Source organism: Panthera uncia (assembly GCF_023721935.1).
Source record: "Panthera uncia isolate 11264 chromosome C1 unlocalized genomic scaffold, Puncia_PCG_1.0 HiC_scaffold_3, whole genome shotgun sequence".
Lineage (NCBI taxonomy): Eukaryota > Metazoa > Chordata > Mammalia > Carnivora > Felidae > Panthera > Panthera uncia.
Genome location: NW_026057584.1, coordinates 55,105,396 through 55,128,143, shown reverse-complemented (window position 1 = coordinate 55,128,143; position 22,748 = coordinate 55,105,396). Strand labels below are relative to the sequence as shown.

At 39.5% G+C, this 22,748-nt stretch overlaps 1 protein-coding gene across 4 annotated transcripts in view; it reads right to left on the bottom strand.

The window, feature by feature from the left end:
* Nucleotides 1-22,748, bottom strand: part of PDE11A (phosphodiesterase 11A) — a 413,203-nt gene that overhangs the window by 164,681 nt on the left and 225,774 nt on the right. For all 4 annotated transcript variants that reach the window (XM_049615974.1, XM_049615976.1, XM_049615975.1 and 1 more), the window contains 3 exons: nucleotides 8,447-8,522; nucleotides 5,399-5,466; nucleotides 4,564-4,656 (listed from right to left, as the gene is read on the bottom strand). In XM_049615974.1, coding sequence (XP_049471931.1) covers nucleotides 4,564-4,656; nucleotides 5,399-5,466; nucleotides 8,447-8,522 — 237 coding nt within the window. The remainder of the gene's footprint in view (nucleotides 1-4,563; nucleotides 4,657-5,398; nucleotides 5,467-8,446; nucleotides 8,523-22,748) is intronic.

Genomic DNA, 22,748 nt, shown 5'->3' with positions numbered 1-22,748 from the left:
TAAATGGGGCTTGACTTCTGACTACATATGCCCTTTCTACACCCTCTGTCTGACCCTCGTCCCTTTCCTCATCTGGTCATAGAGGGGTATTAGGTGTCCCTTAATACACTGACTTATATTTTCCGGAAAATTTCTCATCAGTATCCAGCAAGGCTTCATTTGCAGTATCTATGAAAGACACCCCAAAGGACAATTCTTGGTGTGCAAAATGAAGAAGTAATATTCTGATTTCCATTCATGTTGTATTTGCTCTGTGTTCTGGAATTTCAGGTGAAGTTTCCCTCTTTTATCATGGGATTCTTACACTCAGAAAATGTGAACATACATTAGTATACTTCCCGTGAAGCTCTTGGCACTCAGACAGAATGGAAATCAGGATAAAACAATTAAAGTTATGAAAAATGATAGTAAATTCCCCTCTTTGTTCCATTATTCAGCTTTAAGAGCATCTCAGCTCTCTAAGAGTCATCGAGTATTAGTTTTATATATTTAGGAAACAGACTTTTAAATAGAATTACATAACTAAATTATAAGAACTTAAGAAAAGCAATAATCAAAATAATAGTGCTTTATAATTCAATTGTTAAACAAAATCCAGACAATGTATTAGTCACTTCATTTTTTAAAGGCCAAAAAAGTAGAAAGCATATCATATGTTTATATTTTTATTTTTCACCATTTGTGGATTAGGTTAAAATGAGCTTAAGTTGCCAGTATGTGGCAACGGGGAAGCGACCCCATAGCATGGGAGATCTTCTGGGGAGGCTTTGCCCTTGGGGATGTACAGCTTTTGAAGACCTGCATAGCTATTTTTAACATGGGAAATTCTGTATTTACAGTGCCTGGTCTTTTCTATAGAAACATATAGGGCAGTGGGAAGCAGAGGCAAGCAGTAGGGGCAAGGAGTAGGGGGCAATGGCGAGCAGCGGCTCACTGCAGCCCAGCAGCTATAGCTCCAATGCTGCTGGGATGCTCAGTGGTGGAACACAGGATGTGCCCAGGATCTGGGAAACTGGGGATCTGTCTTCAGCTCAAACTTTAAGCAGGAAACGATCTTCCCCATAAAAGGGGCAAAAAATTACACCTCCTCCCCAGCCCCTCAATCAGAACAGTTTTATAAGCAATTCTTGGGCAGAGCATTCAGTACTCAGTGCAGATTAAGGGCAGCAAGCGCTCTGGTTAATAGAACAGCCAGCTTTTATTAAGTGCTAACTGTAACTAAACACTCTCTAAATACTTTTCCTGCAACTGTTTTATCACCCTGTTAAAACACCTTTCTTACCAAACCCATCTAACACGTGCAACAACTGAGATTGCGAAGTTAAGTAGCTTCCCTAAGATCCACAGCTACTGAACACAGATTCAGTCCTAACTAGACTGATCAGACTAATGTAAAAGACAAGTCTCTAAATCTTTTCCTCGCATTGCCTCTCGCTCAGATAAAGCCAGCAGCCTCCTGCAGGGGATACTGATACACAGCAAGGTGTGCCTTAGAAGTGCACTTCCTGTGAACCCTGGACACTTCGGCAAGCATCCGTAAGACGTAAACTTCCCAGAGAACAGGGGAAATACTTCCAGAGAATGCACCAAGGTAGTATTTTTATTAAAAATGCCTGAGAGAAAGGATTCTTAAAAGACAAGAGAATGCTGTGCTATCTCTCAAGAGTCTCCTGAACACACAGGAAAAAAATCTATTCACATTACCTCTCCAGGCCATGAAATATATGTGCTCGCTTTCTGGGGAGGGAAAGCCTTCTGGGGTGGTTACTGTCACTGGGGGCTGTGGGATGGATTACTTCCCTTCACTCTTGTTGCCAGCTGAAAAAAACACACTGCAAAAAGATTATGGGGATGGTAAAGCTACACTTAGACAAAGATCTTATGCAAGATCAAGCAGAAAACAACCTGAAGAGAGTAAGTAAAAATGAGACAACACGAGTGGAAGAGGAGCCTGCCCAGATCCAAGTGAGGAATCTTCCCTTAGCCACAATGGAAAAAAAGGGGAAGGTCACCCCACATTCTTGGGGAGAAGGAGGAGATGATATAAGGATAGCACTGTGTGTGGTTCTGTCCCCTCTGGTTAGTGTGTTCTCTCTCTCTCTCTCTCTCTCTCTCTCTCTCTCTCTCTCTCCCCTCTGTTATTGTTGCTGTTGTTATTATCATCATCATCATCATCATCATTACTTTACCTTAAAACATTTGTTGGATCATTTACATTCCTATCAAGTAGCTTAAATCCTTTATTGGAATAGGCTGGTTATAAATACATACTTTTAATAGAAATATGCACCTTAAATTATATTATTCACATGCATCTATAATATTTATAAGTACATAAATTTTAAAAATATATAATCATTCAGAAGCTAATGTATACTATAGTATAAGAAGATCTCATTCCTGAGTTTGGGTTTAGTAGTTCTCAACAAAACACTTTTTGTCTTTGTAAAGCCCTGAGATAAGAAATCCTTCCAGATATTCTTGCATATGCATTCCTGGATGAGAGAGTGGGGTGGATGCCACCCGATCATTAGAGATGGGAATGTGGTATCTGGTGGGGTAGGGGTTGAGTGGAGCAGGGAGGGAGGAAACCAAGATGGCAACACCAGAATTCTGATCGGGAAAGCACACAGAACATGTAAGTCCACACATACAAGCAACTTCTGAAAGGGTGAGACTACCACAATACTTGGGCTGGAAATTTGGGAGTGTCAGTAATAATTTTTGTATGTCAGGGCAGAAGGTAACAGAGTGGTCTATGAACCCAAATGAGCAATTCATGGGTGAGGACACCGTGGCTGTATTAGAATTTTCTAGGTCGATGACTAGCGGTGGTGCCAGTCAGAGAGTGGCCTCTCCTTGGTGAATGGCAATTCCTGCTTCAGCCCACTGATTCCACCCCCTTCCCAACAGGATGGAGACCCACCAGGAGGTGGGCGAGGAGTGCGTATGTGGGTATATATGAGATGCTCTGTATGTGTGAAGTCCAACACGACAACATGAAGTAGAGTTTGTGTGGGACTAGTGTATAGTGTGTCCTTTTTTACAGATGCAGAAACTAAAGTTTTTAAAGAAACAAAAGCTGAGTGAGGCAACCCTGTGGAGGTCAAAATTTGAAGATGGTGGAGTCATGACAACATTTGCTGTTCCAAATCCCTGTCCTTTGTTCTTTCTCACAATCTATGGTGATTTCTCAGTAATAAACACATTACTGCAAGTAATAATATAGCAATTATTGTCCTTACTGTAATTTTGTTGATGGAGTATTAAAATCTTCTCTTATATTATCTCATTTAATTCTCACACTTGAGGTAGGTGACGGAGTCAGGATGTGAAAATACTTCTGCACATAGACCTAATGGTCTATTAGTGATTCTTATTCATTGCATATCCACAGTTCATTTACTTATTAATTCATCCTGGATGTATTATTTTTATTCCTTGTTGTAAAGATATTACATATAAACAAAGCAGGACTCCGAGGGAGAGCCAAAAAAAAAAATCCTTTTCGTTGGGCAGGGGAATCTCTTTCTTCCATCCTTTCTTTCCTCTTTCTGTCTCTTCCTCCCTTCCTCCATCCATCCCCAAACCATTTAATAAAAGCATTCTCTGTGCTAAGTGCCCTGCTAGGCACTAGGGAATAAGATTATAAAAAAGATAAAATCCCTGTGCTTCCAAGGTTCATGGTCTAATTAAGGGTAGAAAAGTATATCGGTAAATAACTGATTTTAGGTCTTTTAGTCTTAAATCAGAGTACTTCAGGTACCACTGTGTTGCTTACTTATCCTCTCCCTCGGTTTTATCTTTCTACCAATATCTCACTTGTTACACAGAATACTTTGAAGACTGTACATGTATTATATTATCATGTTCTAGATAATGTCACATATCATTGATATTTTATCTGCCCTAGTTAAGAAGTATTTCACAGATAGAAAAAAGAATCTTTGATAATGGCTATAGACCAGAAGTTGGGACAATAGGTCTTGGGTCAAAACAAGGAGATTCAGGGGAGAGCACTATAGTCTTAGAACCTAGTCTGAGAGGAGATGCAGGTCAGGCCTGGGAAACAGGTCAGAGCTCTTGGTGGGATGTACACATGTGTAGTGGGGGAGCTAGATAATGCCCGGAGTAGCCTGTCCCCACCTGGGTCACATGTCTTTGTAGTGAAGTTTTCTTCTGTGGTATGAGAAGTTGTGCATTTCCAGACTATCTATACATATTCAAAATAAGTTCATAACGCATTTAACATCCTGACTATTTTTTGGATCATCCCTTTTAATAAACCTAACACATAAAATCTGTATCTAACTGTACAACGTATATGGATGGCCTTCAAGGAATCTGTGCACTCCCTAAAATTGCATGCAAAATTGTGAGCATATGAGCATTGTTAAGAGTGGGTCTGGCTTTCATCAGAGCCAAACCCATGACTCTAGAATAATTAAAGCCCAATGAATAGGTAATTAAAAATTGAGAAATTAAGGCCCATAATAAGGGCTTTTTTTCTCTCATAAAATTAGGGCTTTTTAGCATGTGATTTGGACATAAATACTGACTTACATCAAGAGCCACAGACTGTTTGGCCCAGGACTTCTTCACTTGATCGTACATAATTGTGTTGTTGATGCCAAGGCCACAGAAGATGACAAAAGCCTAGGAAAGAGAAAGCCCACTAATTAAAAACTGCAATAACTCACTGGCATAATCTTATATGAAAGCAGGCACTCATCAGAAATGGGTCTGAAAATATAATTTTATTGTACACAGAGGTAGGCCTTGGGGAAATATGCACATTAAAATTCTTAATTACTATTGTCATGTAACAGCTTTATAGCTCACATTGCACATGAGAAAAAATTGTTAATTTCATGTCATTGTGGAAAAAATGACTTTGTAAATTTAAAAACATACTTACAGTCTTACCAAATGTGTTCTTAATTCATTTAGATCGTGGACTGATTTTAGTAATTCCATTCCATTTAACTAAAGCAACCTCTTTTTAGTGGCTAGGGTATAAAATATTTTGATGAGGAAACCAAGTGACAATACCCATGAGGTAAATGTGAAAAGGAAGGAAGGTAGATTTAGAACCAGTTAGTAAAGAAGCTGTGAGATGTTCTTGGCTAGAGAAAAATAATCGTGGGGGTTTCATGTTGGTTATTTGTTGGTGCAAAGTTTATAAGGAAGCCTGTTCCAGGCCAACCTTTCCAGGTAGAGGGCAGATGGGAATAAATGGAAGCTTGAAAACCCAAGGAAGGTGATGGCCATACAGCCGGCAGAGCTGGCTCAAGGTCTCACGACTATCCATAAACGCTTGACAAATTTTGGCAAGCTGCTACTAGGAGACTATAGGTGACTCAGCTATAACCTTTGGTTCACAAATTTATTTTCTTACCTCAAAAAGTCGTTGATCTGCGTCATCAAAAGCTTTCCCATCAAGTCTATTTAACACCTGAGCCACTCCTGTGGGAAGAGTTTGGTTTATGTGGTCAGTTTCAGCACTGCTCACTGTGTTACCACAATATAATAAGCCCCGGCTGACTCCATACCTCCCCTAGGTAACTTCAGACACTCAGTTTAATCTCTGGTCTCCCTAGTGCCTGCTGTCTTTAGGAGAGGGGATCTGAGGTACACAGCAATGCAGTCGATCTTCAAGGTTGTGATATCCAAACTGGCTCACGGTGAAGCCTAAAGCTCTACCACGCATCAGTCTGAATCCTTGAAAATGTTTTTCGAGATGACTGTGCACAATCACTCTGATCTATCGGACATATATATACACATGGACATACACATACATGCAATTAGATACGTAATTGAGCTTAACTGTGTAAATACACATGTGTGTGCATGTATATATATAATTTTTTTTATTTTTTCAATCCCCTGGAACACAGTGCTTGAGTGAGGCAGTGTGGCATAGTGATTAAGAACATGGGCTCTGGTGTCACACTGTCTCAGCTCACATTTCAACTCCACCACAGCTGTTACCTTAAACAAGTTACCTAACTTTTTTAGCACTAAAATTCCTCATCTGTAAAGTGGGAATTAAAACGTTAACTATCTCAGAGGGTTAGGAAGATTAAATGAGATAATGTTTGGGGGCGCCTGGGTGGGCTCAGTCAATGAAGCATCTGACTTCAGCTCAGGTCATGATCTCACGGTTCGTGGGTTCAGGCCCCTCATCAGGTTCCCTGCTGGCAGCGTGGAACCTGCTTGGGATTCTCTCCCTCTCTCTCTGTCACTCTTGACTCGTGCTTTCTCTCTCTCTCAAAATAAATAAATAAACTTTAAAGAAAAAAATAAATGAGATAATGTTGGAATGTTTTAAAGTGAACATTAAAGAAGTTGGGAATTAGGACACCGTCAATCTTCAAAGCAAGGTTAGTTCTGCTTCTGCTACCAATGGGGTACATACAGTTCTAACAAACTTAATTTATGTACATTTCCTCTTTCCAAAGTTCATTTCCAGCACTGTGCCAGATGTCTCAAAACATACAGCTCTAACCAGAAAAACTGAACAATCTTGAAAAACATTCCCCTGTGTCCCCATTTAGTACAAACAAAAAAATAGCTATAATTCTAAAGCATGGTTGTGTTTTTTAAAATACCTAACTTCTCACTAGGGAGGTAAGTCATCATATGCTAGACGACATATGTAATGAAACACAAATCTTTTAGCATGTAGTAGGCAAACTGCAGTCTTAGTTTTGAAAGCATAACAGATGTTTACTGTTACGAATGAAAGCTATGGGGCAACTGGGTGGCTTAGTGGTTAAGTGTCTGACTCTCGATTTTGGCTCAGATCATGATCTCTCCTGGTTCGTGAGTTCGAGCCCCGAGTTGGGCTCTGTGCTGTCAGCTCAGAGCCTGCCTGGGATTCTCTCTCTCCCACTCTTTTTGTCCCTTCCCCACTTGCCACCCCTCCTCAAAATAAGTAAAAAATAAAAATAAAAGTTAAAAAGAAAGGAATGAAAAGCTAGGATTAGATTTGAGGTTGCCACTGGACACTAATCTTAGAATATTCTGTGTTCATTAATATACCAATATTTTTCTATAAATTAAGCAAATGGATGAAAAAATTCTGTTATGGCTCAAGTCCTGACAACATTGACAGAATACTAAGTTCTTGATAAGCAGCAGTGCCTTTCAGTTTAACAGGCAATGTCAGGGGGAAGCGAAGAGAGGCAAATAGATGCACTAGTACCTAGTCCCCTAGGAAAAAAATCATGTTTTAATTGTGTTTCAATAATTTTAATAATTCCTTCACTCTTTATGACTTCTCTAACCACTGACTTCTTCCTTAGGTTTGATACTTTCCTGACTGAGGTTTTGAGGGGAGGGAAAGAAGAACAGGAGGTAGAGAAAACTTAGAAGCTCCTTTGGACCACAGTTCCATATTCTGGGTCAAGTACAGCCTATTTTATTAAAAAAAAAAAAAATTTTTTTTTAACCTTTATTTATTTTTTTTGAGACAGAGAGAGACAGAGCATGAATGGGGGAGGGGCAGAGAGAGAGGGAGACACAGAATCGGAAGCAGGCTCCAGGCTCTGAGCCATCAGCCCAGAGCCTGAGACGGGGCTCAAACTCACAGACCTCGAGATCGTGACCTGAGCTGAAGTCGGCTGCTTAACCGACTGAGTCACCCAGGCGCCCCCAGCCTATTTTAGAATCATCCAAACAGAAAGATGCATGCTCAGTATATGTCTAATAATACATGTTTTGGGGGTGCCTGGGTGGCCCTGTCAGTTGAACATTTGACTTCAGCTCAGGTCATGATCTCGCCATAGATGAGTTCGAGCCCTGGGTCAGGCTCTGTGTTGACAGCTCAGATTCTGGAGCCTGCTTTAGATTCTGTGTCTTCCTCTCTCTCTGACCCTCCCCTGCTTGCACTCTGTCTCTCTCTCAAAAATAAATAAACATTAAAAAATTAAAAAAAAAATACATGTTCTTTTTCCTTTGCACATACTCTGTGCGTAAAAGCATAGATGTAAACATAAAGATGTAATGGAAAGTCTGTATAGGAGTTAGGAGCCCTGACTTTTAATCTCTACCCTGCTACTGACTCCCTCTGTGATTTTATTCTGGACTTTGCATGATACCCCCACTTCAATTTCTACAAGGTAAGATAAGAAAGTCCTATTAGTTGATTTCTGAGATCTTCTCCAACTTCAAAATTATTGGTCCTTGGTTAAAAGAATAAATATTTGTTCGTTGTTCAGATTAATGTTGATTCACCAGGAGTCTGCACTTATGAGATTAAACAAAAGAATGAAACATAGGCTGACAAGTCCTGGACATAAAAGAGGGGAGCAGGTATCAATTCTTGGTCTTTTCAGTAAGATCAAGTGTAAAAGGGGCGAGCAGGTAAAAAAGATAAGGTGTATTTTAATGTAAATTTGTCTTTATAAAAGAAGTTTGAACTACTTAGGTAATGTCTTACCAATTATTTGGTGGTTGCTATTCCAAATAGGGACACAGAGAACAGATCTTATATGAAACCCAGATATCTGGTCAGCCTAGGATATAAGAAAATAGTTAATTAAAATTAAGCAACATTTACCCATTTCTGACTTACAGCTTACCACTCTTTATAATAGACATTTTAAGATCACTTTTAAAAAGATACATTATAATCTATTTTTTAATGCATACACTCACCTGTCTCTTAATTTAAAACATCACTATGAACATCCTAAGGGGATCAAGTCCCTACCAAATATGAATCAACCAAATGACCCCATGTCAACACCACCTCCCCCAATCCCTGCAGCCACAGAGAACTGGGTGTAAAACTCTTGATCATGATCATACTACCAGAAAAAATTCTGGCAACTGTTTCTGCCCTGAGTATAAAGCATTTTAATTAAACCAGTAGTCAATGGGCACATCTGTTAGTAAAAGTGTTTTGAGCCTATAATGCTGCCATATGTATAATTAGTTTTAATACTCTATATTTTTAACATCACTAATTTACTATGCATAAAATAATATACAAAAAATTGAAGTTGCAAAAATATACAATAAATGTAGAGGTTCAGAGATCTTCTTTCTTCTAGAAGGCTGTCAGATGACATATTTAAAATATGAAGATATAGTAACCAGGATCAACAAACATCATTCAGTAAAAGCTCCATGTAATATTAAAACTGATGGTCCACATCTGAACTGTTAGATAAGAGCTACTAAAGACTGACAGAGCATTGGTGAGTTCATATGACCTTGAGTTCTATTGAGAAAGGTCATCCTGCCATCCCAGTACTATAGGAAAAACAATAAGATATCAAGGTTTTAGATCATGATTATTGGGGTAAAAAGGTACTGTAATATTTTAAAACATTGTAGCACTTAAGAGCTACACATTTAAAACATTTGAAATTGGAAGTTAATTTACACACCTAAATTTTATGTTTGGATTGTTTTGGTTTTCCTCTGAGAAAATAATCTTCCAGATGTCTTCTATTCTTGATACCAATATGTAAGTTTCTTTTTTTAGAGTAATTTTTTTTGTTTTGTTTTGTTCAAGAAATCTTCCTCTGCTCCTGGACCATGAAGATATTCTCCTATTCTTTTCCTAGAATCTTTATAGTTTTAACTTTCACATTTAGATCTGCAATCAAACTGGAAATGATTCTCGAGAACAGTGTGAGCTAAGAATCAAGATTCTTCAAGTATCTATTTATCTACCACCTCCTATGCACCAGATACATTGCTGGTGTGGATATAAAAATGAAGTTGAGGATATAAAAATGAAGTTAAACAGTTGCTTGAGGAACTCACAATGTAGAGTGAAGACAGAAATAGTTAAGATAATATAAGTGTCCAAGTAACGAATGTTTGGAACACTATAGAAAAACCAGCAACTGACTCTGTTTAGAGAAATCAAGAGCAGCTTTAGATCCTTACCAGGTGAGTCTTCAGTGACAGGGATGACAGTGACGATGATGAGCTAACATTTACTGGGTGTTTGCTTCATGTCCGGCACCCTATTCGGCACCTTCTCGTGCATTATCTCATTTACTTATTAAAACAACCTTACAGGTAGGTACTGTTAACATCCTCCCTTTCAGATAAGACTCTGATATCTGCCTTGAAACTGGAGAGACTGGTTCAAAGGAAATCAGACAATAACAAACACATCCATCAAAGTTACCCTCCAAAAGAAACAAAGTGGTTTTCCTCCTCTCCCTGAGGCTAACAGTCTGAATTACAGCGATGCTAGTGAGCAGGAGGAGATTGAAGTCGATTTTCCAGGTCTAGGAGGTATAAGCTACAGACTTGGACTGGCCAGAGCAGCACTGGAATGTGTGGGTCTGTTTTGCTGACGGACACACAACTGTCAGGTGTCCTGAACCGGTGCTGAGAAGGAGGCACGATTGCTCTGCCAGCTCTGGGACCACCATGGCCCCACTCTAACCCTTCCTAGGAGATCTGAAGCAGCTGAGGAGAGAGGTCATGGTGCAAGAAGACAAGGAACATGCAGTGAGTGAAAGAAACCAGGACAGAGACGGCTTGAGAGGCTGGTGGGGAGAAAAACAAACCCTAGGCTGTTTGCCAGTGAAATAAGCAAGAATTCTGTTTACCAAAAATTATTGTAGTTCCCCAAAAGAAGTTTTTATTCTGGGGAGCTGAGAGTATGTGTTCTCCCATCCCTCCTGAGGATAGCATGGAAGTCTCTGGTTTGAGTAAGAGTGGCTGGAGTCCCTTGATGTGGGGAATACAGGAAGTTTGAGTGAGATGATCCTGAGTTCAAGTTATAATTGAGATGGCAGGGGAGAGGGCGGTTAGGGACTCATCCTGATGTCATCAGCCTCTGGTTCTAATTGATTGAGTAAAATCACCAGGGAAGAACTTGTTCAAGGAAGACACAAAAGGGCTGAAAACTGGGACATGATATTTCGGGCAGAAACATGAACACAGGGTCAGTGACAGGGAGGAAAAAAGAACTCCAAAGCTCATACTCTTAACCTCCATGCTTTGTAGCATTTCTAACCTGTGAATACATTGCTACAACCTTTCTGGAAATAGATTTACTGATGTGTATCCAGAGTCCAAAATGTATAAATACCCTTGACCAATTCCTAGGTCTAGAAATTTATTCTATGGTAATTATCATAGCTATACACAAAAGTTTACATATGAATGTATAAATCATACAATTACCAATGATAGTGATATATTAGAAATAACCTGAATACTCAACTAGAGGGAGTAGGTTGAGTAAACCATAGCACATCTACACAGTGGAATATTATCCATCTAATTTAAATCATGCTATAGAAGAATATTTGTTAATGTGGAAAATTTTAACATATTAAGTGACAAGAGTGTGGGTATCTGTGGGTGTACAAACACTTACTATATACATTGGAAAATCCTGGAAAAATTATAACCAAAGTAGTCCTCTCTGAATTGTTTGCCTATGGGAGTTTTTGTTTCTTTACTTTAAAAATAATCCTTACTTTTTAGAACAGTTTCAAGTTCACAGCAAAATGAATGCAAGTACAGAGAGTTCCCATACATCTCTTGCCCCCACACATGCACCTCAACATCTCTCAGGACCAACATCACTCACCAGAGTAGTACTTTTGTTACTACTGATGAAACCACACTGATACATCATTATCATCCCAAGTCCACAGTTTACATTAGGTTCACTTGTGATGCTGTACATTCTATGGGTTTTGACAACGGGGTCATGACATGTATCCACCATTAGAGTATCATACAGAGTAGTTTCAGTGCCTCTCAAATCCTTTGTGCTCCACCTGTTCATTCCTCCATCCATGTTCAGATCTGGCAACTACTGATCTTCCCCCTGCCCCAGCTTTACTGAGGTAGAACTGACAAATTTATAACATGCTTAATGTGTACATCATGATGATTTGATATATGTATACACTGTGAAAGTATTCTTTCGGGTTTTTTTTTAATTTTTTAAGTTTATTTATTTATTTTGAGAGAGACAGAGTCAGCACGAGTGGGGGAGGGGCTGTGGAGAGGGAGAGAGAGAATCCCAAGCAGGCTCTGTGCTGCCAGCACAGAGCCCGATGTGGGGCTCAAACCTACAAAGCTGCGAGATCATGACCTGAGCTGAAACCAAGAGTCGGACACTTAATTGACTGAGCCACCCAGGCGCCCCTGTCTTTGGGAGTTTTTAAATTACTGTTTGCGGGTGCCTGGGTGGCTTAGTCGGTTAAGTGTCTGACTTCAGCTCAGGTCATGGTCTCACGGTTCGTGGGTTCGAGCCCCACATCGGGTTCTGTGCTGACAGCTCAGAGCCTGCAGCCTCCTTCAGATTCTGTGTCTCCCTCTCTCTCTGTCCCTCTCCTGCTTGTGCTCTGTTTCTCTGTCTCTCAAATAAATAAACATTAAAAACATTAAATAAATAAACAAATAAGTAAATAAATAAATTACTACTTGTGTTTTCTAAATTTTGGATAATGAATTACTTTCCCATAAGGGAACAAGTTATTTTCTAAATAGAACTAGAGTGGAACAATAGTGTCAAATTTTGCAGAATAGTCAAACAGGATAAGCACCGAAAATGGGCTCTTGGATTTAGTAGCACAGAAGGATAACTGAAGGCAAATATAGTCAGGGCAAGAAGGGATGGGATGAGGATCAGAAGTCAAGTGGTTAGTTCTGAAGGAGAGGGAGGCCACACTGAGAGTGCAGAGCTGCATTGATCCAACACTAGAGGCTTACATGGGCTGAGCACAACAGGAGAGGAGAGGCAACAGAGGATGTTGAAAATGTCTTTTTTTTTTTTTAAAGGTTTATTTTTGTGTGAGAGAGAGAGTGTATGTAGGGGAGGAGCAGAGAGAGAGAGAGGGAGACAAGGATCAGAAGTGAGCTCTGTGTGGACAGCAGCGAGCCCAATGCGGGGCTTGAACTCACAAACTGTGAAATCATGACCTGAGCCAAAGTCAGATGCTCAACTGACTGAGCCATTCAGGTGCCCTGAGAATGTCTTTAAATCGTTCTCACTGTGGCTGAGGGAAGGAAGTGAGGCTGGGACTAATTGGCTATGAAAATAAGGAAGAGAGAGCAGTAATGATCAGCATGCTTGAAGAGCCCAGCAAGATGGGAGAGAGGGAGGGGAATGGCAGAGTATGACGAGGGTGAACTTTCCAAATTGAAGATCATTAGGGCAATCCCCCCACTTGTCTATCTGTAGCAATGCTGTTGTTTCTAGAAAGTTCAACTAATCCAGGTTGATTGTATAACCATATGAAATGGCAAGGGCTGGGAGCACATATCATCCCCTGCAGGGACTGCAGGAGAAGAGCACAAAATGTCTGAAGAATGAATACCAAACAAGGATGAAGAGGAATAAGAAAGTATGAAGGAAAGAATCATCTCTGTTCATCAAAGAATCCCAGGTCTCCAGATCATATCAGTCAATGGCGCTCAGAAATATTTACTGCCCTCTCAACCCTGACCAAGGCACTAGAACTCTCTGTCTCAATTTTGTCATCAATATTGATCTTGTGCAAACCAAAATGTCAACATTGGCTATCTCCAGATTTTGGTATGGTAGCTGATTCTCATCTTTTTTCCTTTGTGCTTTTTCTTATTTTCCAAGTTGTTTTATAAGAATATGAGCATGAAACGGTTTCAAAATTTGTAAGGTGTCTTACAAATGTAAATATTACTGAGAGGAATACCTGCCCCCAAATATCCACCCCACTATTCTACAAGGTCCCCACTCCATCATTCTCAGTTTAAAACTCACATCATTAGAGTCCTAATTGTTAGACCATATGAGACTAAGCAGCCTTTCTAGAAGGTTACAATTAAAATAAACATACTATCTGGTAGTGCCTACTTCTTTCCAATTAAATATCTGTATACCTAAAAATTTTGTCTAGTCTGTGTCCTGATTTGGTTTTTCCAGTTGATGGATCTACTCAGAGCCATCAAAACACACTTGTTACATTTTCCAGCCTCTCAAAGGTGGTCAAAGGAAATGTTAAATGAATCGGTGATAATGTAACACTATTCTTTAATATTCAAAATGTTTCCTTTCCCTATAAGGATATGTACAATTTAAGCTATAATCTAAAGCAATACTTTATCCCTCAAATGTCAATCTACCAGTAAGAAATTCTGGTATTAGGACAAGCTGAGGGAGACGTTCTGAAGTCAGTCCCTTCATTTTCCCGAAACTAAGTAGAGAGGCAGTTTCTTTTTGTCTACCTTACCTACACATAGGATCAGTCCTAATGGCTTCTAGAACATACCTACAAATGATTCCTTAAATTTCTGACGAAAGTACTCCTAAAGAAATAACTGACCTTTGGGCTTAGAACTGAGGCATTGTCTTCATCACCTATGTAGCAAAGTCTGTTGTACTCTTACAACCATGGGACCCCTATACTGGTCTTCATTCAGCAAAGCTACCCCATTCTATACCTTAATTCAAGTCTTAGTAATCCTCCTGACCTTTTTGCCTTCCTGGTCATCTGGAATTCTTATATCCCACCATCCAATCTTCCCTAGCAAACCCTACTCCCGGGAAAGGATCTCAAACTGGCTTACACTGAGTATCAGCACTTGAGACATTATTGGTAGCAAATGCATTTCAGCAGGTGCACAGAGCTCTATCTCTTAATGGTTTCAATTTTGCACATTTCCCTTTGTCAGGAGCAGCAGAGCTGATAGACCATGAGGCGTTATAGAGAATAGACAATGAACTGTCCTCCTGGGCTAGCACTCAGCATTTCAGATTGTGGGGGTGCTTTGCTATGAAGATCTGACAGGCAAAATGGGCTTTAATGCTTTAAGTCAAAGGATCTTAGAGCCCAGAGTCCCATTATCCTTAAGTGCTACATGACGAGGGCAAGAACTATTGAGTTGTCTTCAACAGGCTTTGATAAGAAAAAGAAAACAACAAAACAAAACAGAGAAAGAACCTCATGTGGGAAAACTCATGGGATTGAAGCGTGACGGACTTAGGGCCATGACACCTTAGATTTAACTGTGTAACTGGGCATCAGCCACCATGGTAGAGGAGATCTGGGTGCTGATGGGTTTCTTACTGCTCTTAAATTTGTAACAAATACATTTGTCACCAAATCATCCATGCAGAAGGCGTGTCCTACATTGTAGTTATTTTCTGCCATCTCCCCTGTGCCAAACCTTTTCTATTTAAATGTTGGGTCCAATTGTTCATTCCTGCTGTAGGCAGAGGACAAACTTTGCACGTAATGGCTCTGAAAATTCTCCCCATAACAATACAAATGGGAGGAAATACTAAATTAAGCAATAGAATATTATATCTTATAATGACTAAATAATGGCTTGTTGTGCATTAGTGTATTTGTTTTAGGGTATTCTTTTGAATCTAGTATGAAAAGAAGGGCAGAAAGCTTTGCAGATAATGCACTAGAGTGCAACTAATTATTGGAGGATGAATTCATAAGCACAATGCCAGCTAAAAGCAAGATCAGAATAACTGTTTCAGGGTATTTGTAAATAGAGTATGCGCTCTAAGAAGCCACCTGATACAACAGCAGGTCATCTGAAAACGCACTTTATGTACATGCCATTGGCACAGTCTCAAACGAGTATCTTAGGATAAAATCCAAGCAACACTCCATGCTGACCAGGGCAATAGAAAATAATCCATCTAAATTCCCCAAAGATACAGTAAGACAAGTTAATTTACTTAGATCTTACATTATTTCAATTCTAGTTTTGAGTAATAGTGTATAGTTTTTAGGGGGCTCACAATAGCCTGGCAAAATATAATTTCACATCAGATATAAAGGGTCTAAAATTTTAAAATATCTTTATAATTTTGCCTGATTACAAAAACAATACAAACCCTTGGGAAATTTTTAAGTAAAAATAAAATCAAAAGCTCTAATCTTTCCATCTCTATCATGGCAACTATTGACAGTTTAGTATAAGTTCTTGCTGATCTTTTCCTACAAATATACAACATGCTTATGCATCAATTTATGATATATTCAATAACATATCATATATTCATAAATAAAATATATAAAATGTTCAACAACACTTAACAATAATGACTATTTTTTTTACTTCTTGTGTGTCTATTTATTTATTTATTTATTTTAATATGAAATTTATTGTCAAATTTGTTTCCATACAACACCCAGTGCTCATCCCAACAGATGTTCTCCTCAATGCCCATCACCCACTTTCCCCCTAAGTACTAAACATTGTTCCAGTTGTTGGGGAGATATCAGTGAACAAAACCAACAAAATTCTCACCTTCATTGTGGTTACATTCTAGCGAGAGAAGACAGATGGCAAACAATACAAAAAAATACAGAAATAGATTACATGTTAGGAGGTGTTAGGAATTACAGAGAAAACATAGAGCAGGATGAAGGGGACTTAATATCAAGGCTGCCAGGCTTTACTAACAGGTAACATTTGAAAGATGATTTTAAAGAAGTGAGGATGGGAGCACGCAGATACTGGGGGAATAGAATTTCAGATGAGGGAATAGCCAGTGCAAAGGCCCTGAGATAGGTGTGTGAGTAGCACGTTCTAGAAATAACAAAAAGACCAGTATGGCTGGAGAAGCAGGAGTAAGGGCTGGGGTTAGATAAGAGGTGCTAGATTGTGTAAGGGCATTGTAAACATCTGAAAGAATTCTGAGTCTGGCTTTTACTCTAGTGGCATAAGGAGACTTTGAAGAGTTTGTGAGCAGACTTTTGATATGCTATGACTTGAAATTTAAAAGCATCTGGTTATCTGGCTATTGTAATGAGAACAGAGTGCAAAGGAGAAGAGTGGAAGCAGAGATTAAGAGGCGATGGCCATGAAATAGTCCAGAGATGAGGGTGGCTTGGACTTGGGAAGTAGCAGTTGAGTGGTGAGAAGTGGTCAGATTCTGGATAAATCTTGCAAATAGAGCCAACTGGACTTCTTGATGAGTTACATGTGCCAGATGAGAGAATCATGCCTATAAAATTTTTGTCGTAAGCGTCAGGAAGGATTGAGTTGCCTTAATAGAGACAGGGAAACAGAGAGAGGAGTAGACTTGGAAGAAAAAAGGTTGTGGGCTCTGTTTTGGACATGTTAGGTTTGAGGGGTCTGATTGAAAAATATGTGTATATATGTGTATGTATATATGCACATATATCATTCTATACATTATTCTATACACACATCTTTGTGTTTTTTTTTTTTTTCACTTGTGGACATTTTTCCATATCAGGACATAGGGAAGATCTTATGGGATAGAGAGATTTTGTGTGGGTGCAATTTTCATCATTATTATAGTATGGTAGGCAGAATGCTAAAGATGACCTCTAAGATTCTCACCTGCCACCTTCCACTTTGTACCTATCTGGCATAATCCTCTCCACTTGAGTGTGAGCAGGACTTGTAAATATGACAGGATAATCACTTCCTTGATTAGGTTATGTTATGTGGCAGAGGTGATGGGACAGCCACTCTTGTGATTATGTAAGTCACCCCTGACATTATGTAAGCCTCTGTCACAGCCAACTGGAGTGAGATTCTCCTGTTGGCTTTGAGCAGGTGAGCCGCCATGTTGTGAGAGGGCCATATGGCTAGTACCTAAGAGCAATCTCCAGGAGCTGAGAGAGACTTTTTACCAGCAGCCAGTAAGAAAATGGAAACCTCAGTCTGCAACTGCAAGGAACTCAATTTTACCAACAACCTGAATAAGCTCTGAAAAGTGCCAAAGTACAAACGAGAATGTCACCTGACTAACACCTTACTTTTAGCCTGTGAGAACCTGGAGCAGAGAACCCAGCTATGTCACGCCCAGATTTTTCACCTACAGAAGCTGTGAGATAATAAGTAGGCGTTTGTTTTAAGCTGCTGAATTTGTGCTGACTTGTTATGTGGCAATAGAACATTAATATACATGGTATTCTGTCCAATATCTTTAGGAGCCAAGCATGGGTACTGCCTCGCAAGGAGAAAATGACTGGGAAAACTACAAAGCCCACCTACATGATAACCCATGAACATGAGTGCTTCTTCAGGCACTATAAATAAATATAATTAGGTATATATACATATTGGTCTTCCATTCTTTTCATGGAGGATGTAACAGAGTCTTGTAACAGAATAAACATATCACAATCTTCATAAGGTGGCAGAATTTAAAGCTCAGAAATTTAGTTCTGGCTCTGTGAGTATCTTATATAACCATTCTGTCATAAATTTCCACCCATAAACCAGAGTCTGGCCTTACAATCATGCATGCTATCAAGCACAGCAGGCGCTACTCCTAAGAGTCAACTCAAACAGGCAGACAGAAGGCAAATAATCACTGTGGCTTGCCCTCTAAGTTGCTCTGTTTCCCACAAGGAGGGAACTCCATTAAATATTTAATACAATCACAAAGAGAACACCCAGCAGGAGGACAACTATGATTATTTGCCCCATCGCCTTCACAGCAAGCTCCTGTGGCACCTGGGATGGGCTTTATATCACATTATAGATCCCTTTGTAGTTTCTATTAAAAGGAAGACCAACAGTTTCGAAACTGAGGTTTCAAAATAAAGATCATTCTCTTGCTGTCTACCTTTGGGCAGAGTTTGTGAGGACTTCCCAGAAGTTATTATAAGGCATGAAAGACACCAAGATTGGAAATCCAGTTTCCACTTTAGCTGTACAGCTAAGGCAAAGCTTGGTAGGATAAATTCTCTCTTATTAACAGGAAATAGCCACTGGCATCATGAATCTCCAAACTGACAAGCTTCCCATGTTAGTCTAAATTGGAGAAGAAACTACCAAATGCACACAAGAGAACGTGCTGTGGTTGGCACCCAGTTAGAGATCTGAAGAATCCACAAGATGGTTCCCGGGGAGAGTCATTCATCAGTGCTCTGGACAGTTTCATTCAGGGAGTAGGGAACACTTCCCTAGCCAGTGTCAATGATCAGGAGCATCCATTTGGGCTTAACATGAACAAAAACTAAACTCCTATTGTATTATGCCATGCAGATTTTGGAGTTTATTTATTGCCCTAACTGATACAGTGGTTTGAACGTAGGCAACAGGGCTATGTTTGAAATATACCAGTGTAATTGGCTTTTTAGCTATATGTTTTAAAGATTGGTGGGTTGTTGGGGATTGGACTGTGTGGGGAGCCCCTGAAATTTGATCATCCTTAATGTACCTTGCAAATCTGGCCTCAGGATGTCTGGCCATTCTTTTGAAGAGCCGTCTTCATATTGCTGGCTCCTTTAGGGGAAGAGATGATGACCATCTCCCAAGATGCATCTCACAAGACATGCATCTAGCCGTCACCACTTTGTAACTAATGCCTATTATTGTTCCTCCTCTGAGAAGACAAGAAAAGACCTGGCTGTCTTGAAGACCTACAGGTTGTCAGATTAGTGCCACCATCTCTTCTTCACAGTCAACAAACAATCACCCTTAACTCTCCTCTTTGGCTACAGACTTTCATCTTCCTTCCCCACTGTGCCTCCAGATGAAGAGGACTGAAGTTGGCTTGTCTTTAATCAAGATCTGCTGGTCTGCAGCTCTGTGTAAAGGCACCCTCATTTAGAGAAAAAGACCTGCTACTAGCACCCCACCCTCACCTCCAAATAAGAAACGAGTCCTTAATCACATGAGTATCTTCACTGACATTACAAAATATTGCTATAGAATTTTGCATGTTACAATATATACTCAAGTAGTACGCCCAAGATGGCTCAGCTGGTGAGGGGAGCTTACAGGACAAAAAGTTAAGTCTGCAGGCCAACATTCATGTACCTCTGTGGATAGAAAAAAGATGGAGTGGTGATTCCATTGCCCAGGCAGCCCCTTACCAGCTTAGGGAATTGAAGTTCCTGTCGGTTTTGTGCCCTGCCTTGAGGAAGGTGTGTGGCCTTAGGTAAGTCACTTTAGCCCTCTGAGTCTGCTTCCTCAAGTGTAAATTAAAGAAACCTCAAATATTCCTATTAACTGAAAGTTGACACATCTACAGTATGAAACCTCAGGATAAGGCCAATCCAATTTTCAGTGTTCTATCCCAGGACATTATATTGTCTGATGAATTGGGTCCTTCTTCATGTTCAGTGAAGAGATTTCAGGTTGCCAGAATTAGCCACTGAGCCACTGAGAACTTTAGGATAGATAAATGTGTTTCTGGCAAATTTAAGTTCATTATATGGACTTATGTTGAGAAAATCTGTAGGAAAAATAGGAAATGCTTTGAAAAAGATTACCCATGCTACCTCTCTGCAAAGTATCATTCTTGTTAACCAGCTTCAAACTACTCAGGGAAGTCAGTGAATATAGAGAACCAAAAAGCAAGCACTTTTTCCAGTGAAGAAAACTCTGGGAGATGCTCCCTTAATCCTGGCTTAAAAAAATCATTTCCTTATATTCTATCAGTGATAAGTAACTACTCAATTATGATTACTGGTAAAAATTATGGATCCACATGCTAGCAGACCAAGAAGAGAGGACTCAAACCTTTGCAGGAAGACAATGCAATTCTAAAAGTTACCCTCTACCTCTTTGATGATTACAGAATTACTGTTAGTGCAAGAATGAAGCATATTTATTTTGTCATGGTAATTTTTTATCTTGAGGAAAATACTTAACACATTAATAAAAAATATTTATCTGAAATGGTTGTCTTTATCTTATGATCTACACCATCTTACATCAGGCTTCATGGGGAGAAGGTTGGGGCCTCTTAGCCTCTTGGCACTGTGGCTCCGTCTGGAGTCTCATTCATTATTAACATAAACAGTTGACACCTGTCACTGAGGCAAAATATACTTGAGAAAGGAGGAAGCCTAAGCAGATAAATAATGTTGCTTTTCTTGGTATGATACATAACACACACATGCATACACACATGTGCCTACACACACACACACAACACAACATATACACAAATTTGTAGGACATATCTACTAAATGCCTCTCTCTCTCTCTCTTACCTCCAACTGCATTAATTCCTTTCTATTTTTTTCCTTAGCATGAGAAGGGAAACATAACTTTAAATTCCAGTACCATACAAAGAGACCATGTAAATATCATATATAATGCATCTCCAGATTTGCATTTGAAATTTGGTTATTAGGTGTGTGACAGACTGAAAGCATTTTAGGTGTAAGGACAAGAAATAATGATGGTCTAAGTACATGCTTTATTTTATCAGAGGGAAGAATGTGATTTTACTAAATAGTCACTGCTTAACCTACCACAGTTTACTGCCTTCAGATATCATTGCTTCTAACTACTGGATAAAAGCATGATATTTTGGGGGCGCCTGGGTGGCTCAGTCAGTTAAGCCTCCGACTTCGGCTCATGATCTCACAGTCTGTGAGTTCGAGCCCCGGGTCAGGCTCTGTGGGACAGCTCAGAGCCTGGAGCCTGCTTGGGATTCTGTGTCTCCCTCTCTCTCTGACCCTCCCCCGTTCATGCTCTGTCTCTCTGTCTCAAAAATAAATAAACATTAAAAAAATTTTTTTAAAAAGCATGATATTTTTTTATGCCAAATCTCACAGAACTAACTGTTGCATTTTTGCTCAAGAGTCCACCTTGTTCTTTTTATAGATCAGTGGAGTAGGCTGCCTTATCGGAATGGACTATAAGCAGAGAAAAATGTAAAATGGCTGTATCACTAATCAGGAAGAGTTCTGGTAAGAGTCTGACTGTAGACATAAGAATACGGTCTATCCAAGATCACTATAATAAGCAAGAAGTTTTCTTGAGATAGTAAATGTGCTTGCTACATGTGCTGTTTTTGTAAGAAAAAAAAAGGGCAAGGGCACCTCTGTGGCTCAGTTGGTGAAGTATCCAACTTCAGCTCAGGTCATGATCTCATGGTCTGTGGGTTCGAGCCCTGTGTGGGGCTCTGTGCTGACAGCTTGGAGCCTGGAGCCTGTTTCAGAGTCTGTGTCTCCCTCTCTCTCTGACCCTCCCCTGTTCATACTCTGTCTCTCTCTCTCTCTCTCTGTCTGTCTCTCAAAAATAAATAAACATTAAAAAAAAAAAGAGCAATGATTGGACAAGAATTTTTCCTTCCCTGATAGAGGTGAAGATAGCCTATGACCCAGCATGTCATTCTCAAGATATAGACACTACAAAAACTCCTGTGTGTGTGCACTAGAGACATGTACGAGAATGTCCCTGGCAGTTACGTATGTAAAAGCAAAACACGGAACCCAAATGTCCATCAACACTATAGTGGACAAATAAAGTGAGGTTTATTCATACAGTGGAATACTTGGCAGCAGTGAAACTAAATGAATGAATTACAAACTCCTATGACTCAGGAACATACGTTGAATGAAAAAACAAGCCACAGAAGAATACATACAATATAATTTAATTTCTATAAATTTCAGAGAAACACAAGATATAATGACATATTTGGCATGGAGTCAAACATATGCAATGAACCTACACAGAAAAGAAAAAGAGTGTTAAATTCAAATTAGGACAGTGGTTACCTCAGCAGGGAAAGTAAAGGAGAAAGTACTAGAGAAGATCAGTACAAGGATTCAAGAGTAATCATCCTGTTCTTTTCTTAAACTGGGTAGTGGGTGTTCACTGCATCATGTTTTGTTATACCTTAACATACGGCTAATGAACCAGCTTTTTAAAATGGTGTAAAAAAAATAAAATGGTGTAATTTTTTTATTCCTTTTGCTTCCTCAGAATTTGACTTCATGGTTCAAAGCTAAGAGCAGAATAACATAAATCCATACCAAATTTAGTACTATGATTTGGGGTAGGAATCAACCCATCAC